This window comes from Pseudophryne corroboree, chromosome 4, assembly GCF_028390025.1.
Source record: "Pseudophryne corroboree isolate aPseCor3 chromosome 4, aPseCor3.hap2, whole genome shotgun sequence".
NCBI classification, from domain to species: Eukaryota; Metazoa; Chordata; class Amphibia; order Anura; family Myobatrachidae; genus Pseudophryne; species Pseudophryne corroboree.
This window is the reverse complement of record NC_086447.1, coordinates 663,219,510-663,237,329: the sequence shown is the minus strand read 5'-3', so window position 1 is coordinate 663,237,329 and position 17,820 is coordinate 663,219,510. Positions and strand designations below refer to the sequence as shown.

The following is a 17,820-nucleotide window of genomic DNA, read 5'->3' as shown; positions in this document are numbered from 1 at the left end:
CATGAAGGTAAGCATCCTTGATGTCCCGAGACATCATGTAGTCCCCTTCTTCCAGGTTCACAATCACTGCTCTGAGTGACTCAATCTTGAATTTGAACCTCTGTATGTAAGTGTTCAAAGATTTTAGATTTAGAATCGGTCTCACCGAGCAGTCTGGCTTCGGTACCACAATAGTGTGGAATAATACCCCGTTCCCTGTTGCAGGAGGGGTACCTTGATTATCACTTGCTGGGAATACAGCTTGTGAATGGCTTCCAAAACTGCCTCCCTGTCATAGGGAGACGGCGGTAAAGCCGACTTTTGGAAACGGCGAGGGGGAGACGTCTCGAATTCCAATATGTACCCCTGAGATATTACCTGAAGGATCCAGGGGTCTACTTGCGAGTGAGCCCACTGCGCACTGAAATTCATTGAGAACGGGCCCCCACCGTGCCTGAGCTTGTAAAGCCCTAGCGTCATACTGAGGGCTTGGCAGAGGCAGGAAAGGGTTTGTTCCTGGGAACTGGCTAATCTCTGCAGCCTTATTCCTCTCCCTCTGTCACGAGCAGAAAAATAGGATTTTGGTACTTACCAGGTAAATCCTTTTCTTTGAATCCATAGGGGGCACTGGAGTACTCTTGGGATATGGACGGCGTAGCAGAACAAAGGCACTGAATATTTAAATTTAGAACTCTCCACCCCTCCATATCCCAGAGTACCTCAGTGTACGAACCCAGTGTTTTTACTGAGCGAACTACTATAGAGAGGTTGACAATGGAGAATTCCTATAACATAACGGACAACAACAAAGTTGACCCATAACGTTAATGTCAACTAAACAGTTGACAGCATAACCGATAGACCTTTATAGTTTGAACCAATCGGTGAAAATGTGTTACCATAAGCTCCTTTGAGCTTAATACAAACCAGGTAAAACGTGTTACCCTAAGCTCCTCTGAGCTTAAAACAACCCAGGTAAAACTGCTCTGGGTGGGCGTCCAGTGCCCCCTATGGATTCAAAGAAAAGGATTTACCTGGTAAGTACCAAAATCCTATTTTCTTTTTCATCCACTAGGGGTCACTGGAGTACTCTTGGGACGTACCAAAGCTTCCCTCGTGGGCGGGAGAGCTGTTTGACACTTGTAGCAGTAGGCAGCCAAAGCTAGATGCTGATGCCGCAACCATAACGTGTAAACGTGCACAAACGTGGTGCACTGAAGGCTATGTAGCCGCGACCCGCTGGGTCTGACATTCCCACAGAACCTGTGGGATGAGCTATTACTGACGTAGGCGATTGTAACTTAGCCTTAAAGTAAGCCTGACTTGTAGTCATCATTATCCAACTGGATAATGTCTGCTGAGAAACTGGCTAACCCCAGTTGGCAGCATCCTAGAGAACAAACAACGTATCCGTATCACGTACTGTAGACGTTCGGGACATATATAAACGCGTAATGCGTGTACCACATTCAGAATTCTAGAATGTGCTGTCAACACAGGTATATTGATGTGAAGAATAAGAAAGCGGAATTCGTCCGAAGATCTGCTTTGTCATGAGAAAACTCAAATACGGTGGCTTGGAATACAAGGCACCCAAATATGAAAACAAAACCCTTGCCGAAGCTAAGGCTAGAAGAAAAATGTTTTCCCAAGTGAGAAACTTAATCCCCATTTGTTGTAAGGGTTCAAAATATGAAAACTGTAAGAAATCTGAACCCAACCTCAAGTCACCTGGCGCTGTAGGTGGGATAAATGGAGGCTGCACTTTGATGACACCTTGTAGAAAGGTGTGTACAGACGCAATAGAGTCAAACGTCTTTGAAAATAAGTTGACCACACAGATACCTGCACCCTCAGTGCAGATAAACGCAGTTTTCCATCCCACCCCGTTTAACAGAATACGGGTAACTTGAAGGATAATGTCGGAAACTTCCGAGCTTTACCACCTATGTAAGCACACCAAATTTTGTAATAATGAGCTGCCTTAAGCGGCTTACTAGCTCGTAACATGGTTGGTATAACCGATACTGTAATGCCCTATTTCTTTTCTTAAGAGGCCGGTCTGAACCCTCACCCCGTCAACCGCAGCTGCGGTACATAGGTACATAGGTAACTATGGGTAAAAGAACGTTCCCTGTTGTAACAGGTTGGACGTATTATGAGCGGGCCAAGATCGTGTGCAAGTATTCCTTGGAGATTCGAGAAGCAAGCTCTCCGAAACCCATGAGATATCACTAGTATGACTGTGACGAACTGTCTTATGATCCGTTTTGGCAACGGAGAGAGCAGCGGAAAATGGTGGAGCCAGATACACGATGCTGAATGACCACACGAATGTGAGAGACTCCACCGCCACTGCCCTTGTGATCTGTTGTTTTGTACACATACTGAGCTTTTGTAATTGTGGCGAGATGCCATCATGTATACCTGAGGGTAACCCCCTTCTGTGGACTCACATATGAACACCTCTGGATTTAATGTCCAGTTTTCAGGATATAAATCCTGACGGGTGAGATCATCTGTCTAACAGATGTCCACTCACGGAATGAACCCCGTTGACCTTATCACATAATGGTGTTCTGGGCAATTGAGGATTCGAGTTACCTGCCGCATTGCCATGCGGCTTCTTGGTTCTCCCTGGTTGTTGTGTATGCAACTCCCGTTGCGTTATCTGACTGCCCTTGGTCAGACTGAAAGCGAAGCATGTAGTGCATTGTAAATTGCACGGAGTTCCAGGACATTTATCGACAGCAATCTGTCGTGATCCGTTTTAGAACCTGTCGCTGATCTTTTTTAACTACAACTCCTGAACCTCTGAGACTCTCGTCCAGAGTATATATACCCTCGCCCCTCTGTGGGAAACGCGAGTGAAGGCCGGCGAACTAAATCGCTTTGAAACACATCATTATTCTTAACAGGCGAATACACCAATGTACCGCTAGTGTGCGTGTTTTGCACTAATTACTAGATGTACATTTGTTCTTTCTGGTGTAGTAGGTAAATGTCTTTGATTTACCGTATTTATAATCTTACCTAGGAATTGACGTCGTTCAGACGGAATTAGATGCGATTGTTTTTTAACTTGATCTGCCACCGCAGTATACATTAGTAGCGCAAGTTAGAGGAACTTTGTTGAGACAGAGTTCTTATGAGCAGATCGTCTAAGATAGAGGAACTTTGTTGAGACAGAGTTCTTATGAGCAGATCGTCTAAGATAGAGGAACTCTGTTGAGACAGAGTTCTTATGAGCAGATCGTCTAAGTATGGAACGATTGTCACCGTCAGGACTCTGAGATGAGCTATCATCACCAACATCACTTTGGTAAATACCCGAGGCGTTGACAAGAAACGGTAGACCTGAAATGGTTGTGGCGTTTTGCAAACGCTAGAACCTGTGATGACCAAACCGGAATGGGTAAATACGCATTGTGAAGATCAAGTGCAATTATGCAATTTTGTGGCTCCAATAAGCAAATACTAACCGCAGAAAATCCATTTTCAAACTGCAGTAAGTGACTTGCTGATTGAGATTGCGACGGAGCTGTCTGGTTTTGTTACCTCAAACAGAGGGGAATAAGTAACCCTGACTCTGTTGGTGTACTACTGCCTGGTTATAAAGACAGCTGAAAACCAGCAGAGACTAAATGGCAACCTGCCAAACCGTTCGACAGAGGCAGTCTTGTCCTTTAATCTGTAAATAGCTGAGACATCCATGAGTTGAAGTCTGGAAACCCCGCAAATGTAACATGTAAAGACGCGCTTCCACAATTGGAAAAGAGGTCTCCAAGCCACTGGCTTGCTGACTGTAGCGTCCTGTCGTTACAAGGCGTGACTGTTTTGTACCACCGCCTTGAAAAAACTGAAGTCTAAAGGGATTAAACGCCGGCACAAGTATTTCCGTTTTGATACTGGATGCGGTAATGGCTGAATATCAAATTTAGGACCAAACAAGCTCTGGCCTTGTCGTGCTGAAACTAGCGACGATGAAAAGTGAGAATCGAAGTAACCGGCGTTAGCAGAAGCTTTACAGATATACTCTGCAGCTTCTTTTAACAGTGATCTCATTGTTTCCATACATAGAGTCTAGTGACCCAAATGTATCTTGGGTCTTTATAATGTTTGACACAGACGCATTTACCAATGGCGGATCGCGTCATTTTGGAAACGATTAAATAGTGGTTAGAGTCTACTCAGTCTCTGTAAAAATAGAGACATTGACTCACTGGGATTTAGCAATGTATGTTGTCAAAAACCCCGCACTATCTGAGTGCTGGACTAATGTACCCTTCTCACTAGTAGTTATCGGTGTGAGATTTGACATAGAATCGTGCATTAAATTATAAGACCAGTTAAATAAACACTCTGGAAAGACTGTCTTTTGTTAGAGCTGGCGGAGTAACTTCCGAGACTCCGATGTTACCGCTCTTTTAATTTGAATTGCCCATGCTTATAGGATTTTTAAAATTATTTTTAGTCTGCGCTAGAGCCTTACTCGCTATGCAGACAGACACCACAATAGGCAACGGACAGACACTTGCACGACTTATTGAAGTTATTATGTGTCATATATATATTTTATTGTATATGAAACTCATGGTTGTTCCTCTCTACGGAAATCTTTAGTAAAAGGTGAAAGATTTATTCGATCTGAAGAGAAACCAGAGTATTCTTTATGTGAAAATCAGTTCACATGGGCATGTGAAACCCGAACCAAATTCCCACTAACACCCCTGCGCCTCTGGTGGCTTAGAGATGTAGGGCAGGAATGTTCCAGAATTACAAACTGGAAAACAACAGGAAGCATGGTTAAAATGGCCCCTTTGCCATGCTGACCCTGATAATCACAGAACAAATTACAAATGTTTCCGTGTTAATATAGCCTATTATACAGTATAATCACAGGCCGGGTACAACACATGCTCTATGAATAAATATATATAAGCTCATAGCCTATGATAATTACAGACATTAATATATTTATACAGCATTAATATAGGCTCAATAGCCTATTATACAGTGATAACCACAGTCTTAATATAGGCTCCATAGCCTATTTACAGTGTTAATAACAGCCATTAATATAGGCTCAATAGCCTATTATACCGTGAAAATCACAGACAGTAATATAGATTCAATAGCCTATTACTGCCAGGACAGGTAACAATACATTATAAATACCTGTGACATATATATATATATATATATATATATATATATATATATATATATATATATATATATATATATATATATATATATACACACACTGCTGTTCATATATTTGATCCGCCAGCTTCCACCGTGCCTCTTCCCCCCTGTAACGCTGTGTGTCTGCGGGAAGCCTGCACTGGCATGTCACCGTCTCTGTACTGAGACTGAGGGAGCGTCTGCGGCCGTATGGCGCTGGGCGGCCGGACGGAGCTGGGCGGCCGAACTCTCTGCGGGAAGCCTGCACTGGCACTTGTGGGTGGATGGTGCTCGGCGGCCGGACGGAGCGGCGGTCATACTGAGACTGAGTATGGCTTCCCCCCTGCTGGGCGGCCGTACGGAGCTGGGCGGCCGAACGGAGCGCTGGGACGGGCGGCTTGCAGACGTAGCGGCTGGGGCTTGGCGGGCGTATGAGCGGCGAAGCAACATATTAACCCCAACATAGCGGGGCGGCAGCCTGCGCTGACCGCCCCGTTCCCCAGCCTACCTTGCTTGCTCCTGATCATGGCTGCGACGGGCTTCTTATGTGTAAGCTCCGTCCAGCTTCAGTGATGTAACTCATGGCTGTGACGGGGCTTCTTCTGTGTAAGCTCCGTCCAGCTCTGTAGTCCTGGCTGCGACGGGGCTTCTATGTGTAAGCTCCGTCCAGCTCTGTAGTCCTGGCTGCGACGGGGCTTCTATGTGTAAGCTCCGTCCAGCTTTCAGTCAGCTTTCCAGTGATCTATGGCTGCGACGGGGCTTCTTCTGTGTAAGCTCCGTCCAGCTCTCTAGTCCTGGCTGCTCTTTGCAGGAGCAGTGGGCTGTCTGTGGCTGTGAGGGTGCTCTTTGTGAGGACCGACACGCCATGCGCTGCCCGTGCAGCGGCACTATCCCGGACCCATGTCTTTCTTGAAACTGGGAAGGGATGTGCTATTAAAAAAAATTAAAAATAAAAATGAAAAATTAATAAAATCTTCCAACAAGTGTGGGAATCCCACAAGCCGATGTTAGTGCTTTGAGCACAGAAAAAACACTGGGTTCGTACACTGAGGTACTCTGGGATATGGAGGGGTGGAGAGTTCTAAATTTAAATATTCAGTGCCTTTGTTCTGCTACGCCATCCATATCCCAAGAGTACTCCAGTGACCCCTAGTGGATGAAAAAGAAAGAGGAACCTTTTGTCCGCTTGCCAACAAAGGACTGCGCCTGATAATACGGCGTCTTATTTTGAGAGGCGACCTGGGGTACAAACGTGGATTTCCCAGTTGTTGCCGTGGCCACCAGGTCTAAAAGACCGACCCCAAATGTCCCTTTCAAAGGCAATACTTCCAAATGCCGTTTGGATTCCGCATCACCTGACCATTTTACTGGTAGAATTGGACAATGCACTTATACTTGATGCCAGTCGGCAAATATTCCGCTGTGCATCATGCATATATAGAAATGCATCTTTTAATGCTCTATAGGCAATAATATACTATCCTTATCTAGGATATCAACATTTCCAGTCAGGGAATCCGACCATGCCAACCCAGCACTGCACCTCCAGGCTGAGGCGATTGCTGGTCGCAGTATAACACCAGTATGTGTGTAAATACGTATTTGGATACCCTCCTGCTTTCTATCAGCAGGATCCTTAAGGGCGGCCATCTCATGAGAGGGTAGAGCCCTTGTTCTTACAAGCGTGTGAGCGCCTTATCCCCCCTAGGGGGTGTTTCCCAACGCACCCTAACCTCTGGCGGGAAAGGGTATACAGCCAATATTTTTTAAGAAATTATCAATTGTTATCGGGGGGAAACCCACGCATCATCACACACCTCATTTTATTTCTCAGATTCAGGAAAACTACAGGTAGTTTTTCCCTCACCGAACATAATACCCCTTTTTGGTGGTACTCTTATTATCAGAAATGTATAAAACATTTTCCATTGTCTCAATCATATAACGTGTGGCCCTACTGGAAATCACGGTTGTCTCTTCACCGTCGACACAGGAGTCAGTATCCGTGTCGGCGTCTGTATCTGCCATCTGAGGTAACGGGCGCTTTAGAGCCCCTGACGGCCTATGAGACGTCTGGACAGGCACAAGCTGAGTAGCCGGCTGTCTCATGTCAACCACTGTTTTTTTATATAGAGCTGACACTGTCACGTAATTTTCAACAGTAAATCCACTCAGGTGTCGACCCCCTAGGGGGTGACATCACTGTTACAGACACTCTGCTCCGTCTCCACATCATTTTTCTCCTCATACATGTCGACACAAACGTACCGACACACAGCACACACACAGGGAATGCTCTGATAGAGGACAGGACCCCACTAGCCCTTTGGGGGGACAGAGGGAGAGTATGCCAGCACACACCAGAGCGCTATATATATACAGGGATAACCTTATATAAGTGTTTTTCCCCTTATAGCTGCTGTAGGTTTTAATACTGCGCCTAATTTGTGCCCCCCTCTCTTTTTTTAACCCTTTCTGTAGTGTAGTGACTGCAGGGAAGAGCCAGGGAGCTTCCCTCCAACTGAGTTGTGAGGGAAAATGGCGCCAGTGTGCTGAGGAGATAGGCTCCGCCCCCTTTTCGGCGGCCTTATCTCCCGGTTTTTTGTATATTCTGGCAGGGGTTAAATGCATCCATATAGCCCAGGAGCTATATGTGATGTATTTTTTGCCATGTAAGGTATTTCTGTCATGTTTTATTGCGTCTCAGGGCGCCCCCCCCCAGCGCCCTGCACCCTCAGTGACCGGAGTATGAAGTGTGCTGAGAGCAATGGCGCACAGCTGCAGTGCTGTGCGCTACCTTATTGAAGACAGAAACGTCTTCTGCCGCCGATTTTTCCGGACCTCTTCGCTCTTCTGGCTCTGTAAGGGGGCCGGCGGCGCGGCTCCGGGACCCATCCAGGCTGGACCTGTGATCGTCCCTCTGGAGCTAATGTCCAGTAGCCAAGAAGCCCAATCCACTCTGCACGCAGGTGAGTTCGCTTCTTCTCCCCTTAGTCCCTCGATGCAGTGTGCCTGTTGCCAGCAGGTCTCACTGAAAATAACAAACCTAAACTAAAACTTTCACTAAGAAGCTCAGGAGAGCCCCTAGTGTGCACCCTTCTCGTCGGGCACAGAAATCTAACTGAGGCTTGGAGGAGGGTCATAGGGGGAGGAGCCAGTGCACACCAGTTAGTCCTAAAGCTTTCTTTAGATGTGCCCAGTCTCCTGCGGAGCCGCTATTCCCCATGGTCCTTACGGAGTCCCCAGCATCCACTTAGGACGTTAGAGAAAATCTAATGGAAATGTAGTATTTCCAATTAGCTATTCTTTCCCCGTCCATACACCGATGTGATTTGTGAGATATCTGGCTATGCATCAAGCCACTTAAGGACTAAGATCTGACTACATTTTGCTTCATGTCTTCTCCCTTAAACCTAAAACAGAATGTTATATACTTTTATTTTAAACTATATGGACTATTAATACTAGTAATTTAGTTACACTCCATAAAGTTGAGGGGAAGGAAGCAATAAGTAACAGTATTAAACACAGCATTGATGTGAATGAACCCTAGTAGGAAAGGGAAAAGTAAACAAAAAGTAACGAAAAATGAAAGTCTGCCAAGTTTATAGTTTGTTGCATTCCTTCATTACAGAAATGCAGTAAATTCTATATTTAACTAGTTTACGAGCACAAGGACTAAGAGCTTTATACCACTCAGTATGGGTGTAATTAGCCTTACTGTATATATTAGGCAGAATGTACATAATGTAGAATGATTCTCCAATGTTTTTGGAAGGAGCTAAAGAGTCAACTGTGCTCATGGACGATATACGTGGATTGGTGCAATTACAGTAATACCATTGAAGACCCCCACAATATTTCTCATTGCCAGCACCAATGCACTTGTGCAGAGAAAAAAAAAAAAGTCACCAATATATCACACTTCCTTTACAAACTGCTTTCAATGTGTGGACTTGTACTTTTTAAACTACCAAGACAGAACACAAACAACCCACCTGAAATGGTATACTTACCCATCAGTGGCCAAGCACACACACTTACCATTACTTACCAGTAAAGCTTGTTTGCATAGGTCAAGCTACTGAAAGAAACAGAACAGTTGTGTTACTTAGGAAGAATACTGCATGATGCAATATAAAGCAAGGATGTATTTTGCTATTAGCTGTACACTAGAGATTTATTAGTCATGTCTAGCTGCACTGTAGTAAACGAAAATTTTGCAAGTGTAATAAGTGACCTCTGGGGAAGGAGGTGGGGTTGGAAATGTTCCTTTAGTCAAAAGAATGAAGCCATGTTTTCTGAACTGTCTCTTGGGTGTGAATAAGTTATTTACCGCTTTCTCCTTCATCCACTGGGGGACACTGGATATTACAATGGGTTTAGGTAGTGGTGGAGGGCCATTATATTACAATTCAAACCAGGATGTGCAAGCTGTTCTGTACAATTGGGCAAAGTGCTATCTAACAGTGTTTTACAGACTTAAAAAAAAAAATAAAAAAAAAATATATATTATTATTTATTTATTTATTTGGATTCCCATAGCTCGGTGAGGTAAAAAAGAAATAAATGAATAAAAAATAAAAGAAGCCACTACACTTCTCCTGGTCAACTTGGCAGCTGACAGTGTGGCTACTTTAGTATTCATTTGGGCAATAGGGCTGAGAGAATTTTTTTGTTGACCATTCTGCATTACACATAAGGACCTATGCAGTGTAAATAAATAAAAAATGTTTTTATATATTTTAAAAAAACCTTCCAACAACTGAAGTTTTGGGTGCAGCATATGCATCAAGTCATGTGGGCACTTCTGACCAGCCAGATCATAGCAGGGTAGGGTGGACTGTTTCAAAGCTTTTATCAATGCAGCAAAGCATATAATAAACAGTGTAGCAGAGAAGGGCGTCACAGATTTTACATCGCACTTCTATTGTACTTATCTGGAATAAGGGATATTTATAAGCAGTGCAAAAATCTAAGGGGAAAGGTCACAACTGAAGCAATCCTGCAGCACCATGTTCTTAAAGTGGTGGGAGAAAGTGGAAAAGATTACTCACATTTTACAGTGATATCATGCAAAAGGGAGTCTGAAAAACAAAAACACAATATTCATATATCTGTATAAGAAAGCAAAATAAATTCCTTGTTGAATTGCAAATATACAACATGCAAATTAGCCAGCTGCCCATCTCATGCCAGAGGAAACCAGGCTAGTATTCAGGCTTCCACCATGAAGGTTGTAGAGAAAACAGCAATTCATAGCCAGCAAATCAACATGATACAAGAGATGTACAGCACTAATATCCAATTGCCTCTTATAGTGAAGGACAGGAGCCAAGAGGCAAACAAGGACATCATTAAGGCTTTGTAGTCTTATAAAAACCAAATGTAATAAATTGAAGCCCCTCTTTAGCCACTGGCAGGTGGCAATACCATCTTGAAAACACACTGCCAGCACTTGCTTTGCGTTTTTCTATTGCTCAACCTGTATAAATAACTGAAGCATAGACCATAAGACTACTGATACCATTTCAGCAGATTTACTAATGCATTAAGTACCCCCATGAATAAAGCAGCATAGCCACACAGCATTGTCCAGATCAGAAGAGATAAACAGTTGTGTTTATAGCATCTACGCTTAGGCACGTATTCATGCCTACCATTATCTTCCAGCAGTAATTAAACCTTTCTAAGTCAAAGATCATAACACCGACACATCCTTTTTGCCACATCAACTCTTTAACCAAGAATATACAAAGACAAAAACTTGTGACAAGCACAATCATGTAAGGTGTGGTTGGTTTAATCTGTTTATCAAAAACATTCACACATTAGATAAAAAAAAAAGGCACCAGAGAAATTAGGAGTACTTTATTTCAGACTAGAATAGGGGAAGATCCCTTTTTGTAAAAGGGATTAACGGAGGTATACACTTACCGGAAACTTGTTAGTTAAAATAATGGTCAAGCATGTACTTTATTTACAAAGTCAGTTCATAGGAGATACTCCCATCCATAGTTAAGAGACGGGAGGCAGATAGCTTGTCAAACTTTACCTTAAGGGCATTAAGCCACAGAACGTCAGTTGCTCCAAAGTATTTTGTACCATTCAGCTGGGACATAGGTGAAAATCCCTCCGTGTAACAGGTTACTTTACACCATGCTTCTCATCGCAGGGTTGGGACACCGCTGAACTGCTTTGCACAGGTCTTGGGTAGCAAAATAAAGCAGCTGGTGTATAAGAGGTGACTGCCATGTCAAGGCCTTTAATGATGTGCATACGGACCAAGGCCAAACTGCTGTAAAATGGACGGAATCCCAATCCACTACTTTATAGTGGAAAGAGTGTGGATATCAGTACATTCCTTTCATCTCTTTAATTGCAGTCAAGTCTAAGCATAACGCAGACATGGCAGTTTTATGGGGCAGGGATTAGGTTTCTTAAAAGTTTGTGACAATCCCAAACACAAGAGTGTAATTCACTTTTATTTATTGCAAATAAAGTTCTACGGATGTATTCCAGCTCACCCTTGTTAGAGGTGAGCAGGCAAAATATAAAGAACTGACATTATTGCAAAAAGAAATCCTATGTCGTAATATTAACTCACAATTTCATTCATTTACAATGATGGTGCAACTACAAGCATAGTAGGCAAATTATAAGTTGCATGGGAAGGGGAAAGTGGAGATACAAACACGGCTAACTTCATATAGATCCCATCAGACAACTAGATTACAACAAGTTTAGTTTAGTAAGAAACAGGCAGTTAAGCCTTTTCTCTGCAGAATCAAAATGTTTAACAATTGAAAAAAAAACAAACAAAAACGTGTTAAACCTTCACAAGTTAAAGTCTGCGGTTTCCACAGGTAAAGTAGAACATTAAGAGCCAATGACACTCCAATCTCTCAGAAAGCTTCTTTTTCAGACTATTCTCTTATGCTGCAAATAGACTTTAAGCACTCAAGTCCTTAGACTAGTGAGGCGATGGGTAATTACATGGTGACTAAGAACCACTACACAAGTCTACAATGTAAGCATGTGAGCTATTTGACCATATAGCCTGACTTCCTTCCAGTGGGCTTAATGGAGTAAATTCCTTAATAAAAAGACACCAGGTACAAAGCAACATCTTTACTTTTTTTGTATGGTAAAAAAAGAAAATAAATGAAATTGTACAGATAAAAAATGTAGAACCCTTAAATACTGACACATTCTCTTACTGTGCACAATGCTGAGGTTCTTAGCAATCACTTAAAAACTGCAATAAAAATGTACAAAAGAAAAAAAAGTCAACCCAAAAAAAAATGCAACTAAAACAAGATTTAAACAAAACCAATAAAGAACCCACAGGCACTTCCTCTTGTGGAATGTTTTTAAAAGTTAGCCTAAAGAAAACAGTCGACTTCTTGTGAAGGTTTTGAAGAGAAATATGTATCAGTTCATTTTTATTTGGGTATTCAATAATATCCTTGGTGGTACTGCTGGCTCCATGGCTTTTGACCCCAGTATTGCTGCAATTAGAAAAAGGGGTAAATATTAACATGTTAACAAGCTTGTAAGCTTATATGCCAACAAGAATCGCTTAGGTTATGTGTAACATACGATTTCTTTTTCATCCCATCGGTCATTATTTAGGAGCCCAAGAGACTAGATACCAAGAAATTCAGTATTAAGTCTTATGTAGCCTATGGTATGTGGAGTCTATAGATGTAAATGGCTAAAGCTAGAGTCAGATGCCTCATTGATAGTGGTTTCAGTACGCAGGTGCCACCTGTAAAAGGATGGTGCCTAGAATTACTTGAAATACTTACACCCTGCTGTTGCCACTGGTTGTAACCCTGAGAATGGTTTTTGAAGCCGCGGTTGTTTCCCCTTCCTCTAAAGTTCTGTAGACGCAAGTGCAAAAAGTTGTTAATGCTTTAAAAATTTTAATAGTTGGTCGCAAAGGCTCTAGGGAACTTAAAGTGTTTATGGTCATGAATTATGACAGCCAACCATCAATTGTCTTACCTGGTTGTAGTTTCCACGGCTGGGCATTACAGCTCCACCACCACCGCCACGTCCAAAGTTCCCACGGTTGCCGTAGCCACCTCTGTTATGGTAGACAGGTGGGCGGGGATATGGGTAGCCAATTGCTCCACCTCCTCCACCACCGCCACGCTGTGGCATGTTACCCCTCCTGTTGAATCCTCCACGATTCACTGGAGCTGAAATCAGAGCCGTATTTACTATAATACACACATTTTCAAAACTTAACTAAACTATGGTGGATAATCTACAAGCCCGTGCTGTTTGCCCATTCCAATGATAACTGCAGCATGTTTAGATGGATCGATTGGTAAACATCTGTATGAACACAATGTAGAGGTGAGGAGCAGGTTGACATGGGCATGTACAACTGTGTCAGAGCAAGTCCTGCCTACATGGGTAAACAAGGCTCAGCCCAATAATGTATGACTGCCTCATGACCTTAGCAGCATTAAGAGTCTATGTGAAACCCTGTGCAAATAATTTCTGAGCATTCAAGCGTTTCTCAAGAATATCAACCTACCTCCACCTCTGAAGTTTCCTCCACGCATATTGTAGCCTCCGCCTCCACGGCCTCTGTGTCCACCATGGCCATGGGGCATTCCACCTCTGGTCTTGTTGTTTTTGTTCTTGTTAAGTTTTTTAACTCCTAGATTTTGCTTCTTCTCAGGGGGAAGGGATTTTTTGCTCTCTTCTTTGTACTGTTCTACAAGTTCCTCTGCTACTTCCTTTTGCAATTCAACATAAATTATTTCATCAAAGCACTCGCTGTCTTCTGGTAGTGTAAAGTTCCCTACAGAAAAGTAAACACATTAATATAACGGGTGACAGGCTCCGGAATAAGCAATTTTTGTAATATTTTCAGTCTACAACAATGAGCAATAGTCGCCCAAGTTACAGAATATGGTAACAAGCTACAATACCACACTTATTTTTTGACGCTTAAGTACATACTTCTGGAAGGCAATGTTAATGTTACCTTTCATCTTAAGAACAGCATGTTCTGGCAGGTCTTTGCCCTCCACCTCAGCCTTTTTCTGAGTTCTCTCTTTATACACCTCATCACTTGGGCACACAACAACCGCTTTACGCTGAAAGCCTGCAAACAGGCACATTTTCCTCCTCTGAGCAGCAGCAGACACGTTGGTCTAAAAGGGAAAACAAAACCAGATGTTAAACCTAGCTAGGTTCGTTACAACTTTATATTCCAACCAACAGCTTTACGATTCTTGTTGAAGCAAGTCACACTTTAATTAGCTTTATAAAAGCTTGTAAGTGTTTTTGCCAACTGGCCAATATTTACCCAGTATACTGCAAATTTTCCTAATTCGGCATTGCTTTATGGAGACTCTACAGTACTACATGTTAACCACAAACTGTAGTAAGTGTCAGAACTGCTATACAACCGGATACACTTCAGGTGACTCTCTGACACTCAGAAAAGCCACATATTACTCTAAATCTCAGTAAAAAAATCACAACTAAACATAATAAGTAATGCTATGGCAGTGCTTGACATTGTTGCCTAGCAGCACTGGGATCACTGGTTCAATTACCACCTGTCCTCTGTGTGTGACGTTATATTTTCTCCCCATACTTGTATGATTTTCAATTATGGGAGAAAACTCACTATTAGGTTAATTATCATGGCAAAATCAAACCACTGACTTAAGGGATAAGACTAAGCTCCACTCGGGCTGTGACTGAGTAAAGATTCTAGTACAATATGCAAACACTATACAGGAAAAAAAATAATGGGTAGAACTCAATTGTTTTCCCCCCAGCGTGCTTTGTTCAGGCACAGATGCGCATTTCCGCTCGCAGTTTCCTGAGGTAGCAAGCTGAAATGTGCACCCATTACATTTGTAAATGACATAACAAAACAGTTTAATCTACATTTAGACTTTCAAAAAACATGACCATGTAGCATTTCTTCAAAATCATTGTTCCATGATAATTCGCGCCTACCCACAAAAAAGACACAAAAGTATAACGGCATGATTTGATTTTTATTTACTTACTTGATCAAGAATAAAGTGCCTTTTTTTACGAGCAGCAATTTCAATGAACTTGCTAAGGCATTGTGGGGCCCTCTGAAGCAAAGCATTTAGTTTTACTGTGTCAGTCATCTTCTTATTACCAACCTAAAAAAAAAAATAAAATCTGGTTTTATAAAAAACTACTGAAAATGAAGTTGGAGTCAGCATCAGAGTATATGGTGTTACGCAAAAACATTGCAGGGGAAAACCTGTTTAGAGTCTAAAAGTAGTGAAGATCGTGATATTGTTGCATACATTTGTACCATTTTGACTTGAATGGTATTGATATTAGTGGCGGGTCTGGGACTCCAGGTCGACACCAAAAAGGTCGAAACACCTTGGGTCGACACCAATTAGTCGACATGAGTTTTCTTATGTTTTTTGGTGTCGTTTTCTTCGTAGTGTGACTGGGAACCCCAATTAGTGCACCGTGTCCCCTCGCTTCGCTCGCCATGCTTCGGGCAAGCTGCCTCGCTCGCCATGATCCGGGCAAGCTGCCTCGCTACGCTCGGCACAGGTTACCAGTCCCAATTGTAGTCCACGTGGATCATAAAGTATGAAAACGTTGAAAAAAAATTGAAAAAGCTAAATACTCATGTCAACCTTATGTCCATGTCTACCTAAGGTGTCCGGAATACCATTAGTGGCACCAATAGTGGCCTTTACAAACAATCTCAGCCTACACTTCAGTACTGTATCTTACCATCATTCTTTCCATAATGCTGTTTGTTCCAAGGACATTATACTTCCCAGGATTCTCTGAAACCTGCTTAGTGACCCATGATGTTTTTCCAGCTCCTGGCAAGCCGATCATCATTATTACCTGATAACACAAGACAAAAGTATACAATGTATGAAATGAAGGCCGTATTACAAACAGGATAGATTACTTAGGAGGTATAAAAAAAAAACCCACACACAGAAGAGCGCAAGGCATCCACTACAATACATACATTTTACTCACCTCACAGTCCTTTTTCTGTTCAGGCCCTATCGGTCCTCTCACACGATCTTCAAGCGGGATATTTTGAATAAATGAATATCCTTCAGGAATTGCAAAGAATGGTTCAGCCTGTTGACCAAAGTTTAACTCTACAGCACAATTGTGGCAGAGAACGTGTGGGTATAACGCCTTGTATGAAGAATCATCTTTGTCAATTTTTACAGCCACTCCAAGATCCTGACCATTTTTCATGTAGGAAAGCTCAATTTCATCACCTTCAAAATTCTACAAAATCAAAAACACAGCATTAATAGTTTGGCTTTGGACCAGGTTAAAATAGGTTGGCAACTCTGCAAATGCTGTTTAACCTCATAGCATAGCAATAACAAGAAATTTCTTGTGAAGCATCCCATAGGATTATTAAATTTAAATTTTCAGTGCAGATGGCTCTGAATGTATGCATTTCCTATGTATTACACAGTGAAGACAAAAAGACTTTATGGAGCAATTATATTCTCTGCAATGTGCGCCTAAGCAGCATTGCTAATTTCTCTGCACAACCCTATGGGTTACAAATTTGCCACAATTACGTGCGTTGCAAACGCACAGTCCACAACCAACTTGCACCGTGACTCATTCTTTACTCAAGTTTTAAGAGTCAAGACATTTTTATTTAGCAATTCTCTGGAATACAGTGAAATCCTCAGCCTTGTTTTTGGACATGCATTTTCAGGTGCACCAGTATCCTATTGGCTACATATAAAACATGAATTGATTAAAGGCAACTGCAGCACCAGACAACAGTAGCTAGAATAAATAATGATCATGTTGCTTGGTTCATACAGCCAGCTTTATTTGAATCTCCCCAAGCTTGTGCATTGTAGAAATGTAAAGAAGTTCCCACAATGTGTGGTGTTCACTTACAGCAAGACAGGTGATGACATCATTCTCATCGTACTTCTCACCAAAGTCTTCAGCAACACCGTTGCAATATTTAGATCCCTTCAGTGAATAGCCATAAGAGTTTTCATCTTCACCTATGATTAATGCAAAATTATAATGTCAGCAATAAAACCACACCATAAATTCAGACATGTTGATCAGCAAGCAATTGGACACAATCCTTTAATGCATAGCCTTTCCCAACAGTACCAGAATTTCTAAAATACAGCTAAAAATTAAAACTACTTATTCAGGTTTCAAGAAATACTTATAAAGGTCTATTTAAATGTGAATAATAGAAAAAATCTTTAGCAGGCTATAAAGAACCTTTTTATTTCTGGCTTGTCTTATAAGATTGCTATTACTTATGAGAAGTGCCCAGAGTGTAAAGTGACTACAATGGTAACATTAGCAAAAAGGCATTAAACACAGTCTGACCACCACTTTTAATGGGAAATCATACTTCCCCGTTTCATCACATGATCTGGAAATAATTTGTAAACAGGATTTTGGTACCTACCGGTAAATCCTTTTCTCCTAGACCGTAGAGGATGCTGGGGTCCAATTTAGTACCATGGGGTATGGACAGGTCCTTTGGGAGCCACTGGCACTTTAAGAGGTTAATAGTGTGGACTGGCTCCTCCCACTATGCCCCACCTACCAGACTCAGTCTAGAAGCTGTGCCCGAGGAGACGGACATAC

The 17,820-nt window shown here is 42.2% G+C and overlaps 1 protein-coding gene and 1 non-coding gene across 3 annotated transcripts in view; both read right to left on the bottom strand.

Moving 5' to 3' along the window:
• Positions 1 to 4,533: 4,533 nt before the first annotated feature.
• Positions 4,534 to 4,646, bottom strand: LOC134913512 (U5 spliceosomal RNA). The gene has a single exon (XR_010177259.1). It is a non-coding gene; the product is annotated as a U5 spliceosomal RNA (small nuclear RNA).
• Positions 4,647 to 11,022: 6,376 nt separating this feature from the next.
• The window catches only part of HNRNPU (heterogeneous nuclear ribonucleoprotein U), an 86,486-nt gene continuing 79,688 nt past the window's right edge, over positions 11,023 to 17,820 (bottom strand). For both annotated transcript variants that reach the window (XM_063917811.1, XM_063917812.1), the window contains exons 6-14: positions 17,101 to 17,213; positions 16,198 to 16,461; positions 15,937 to 16,056; positions 15,216 to 15,338; positions 14,174 to 14,342; positions 13,718 to 13,987; positions 13,177 to 13,373; positions 12,978 to 13,052; positions 11,023 to 12,677 (exon numbers count right to left, since the gene is read on the bottom strand). In XM_063917811.1, the coding sequence (XP_063773881.1) occupies positions 12,624 to 12,677; positions 12,978 to 13,052; positions 13,177 to 13,373; positions 13,718 to 13,987; positions 14,174 to 14,342; positions 15,216 to 15,338; positions 15,937 to 16,056; positions 16,198 to 16,461; positions 17,101 to 17,213 (1,385 nt within the window). In that variant the 3' untranslated portion in view covers positions 11,023 to 12,623. The remainder of the gene's footprint in view (positions 12,678 to 12,977; positions 13,053 to 13,176; positions 13,374 to 13,717; positions 13,988 to 14,173; positions 14,343 to 15,215; positions 15,339 to 15,936; positions 16,057 to 16,197; positions 16,462 to 17,100; positions 17,214 to 17,820) is intronic.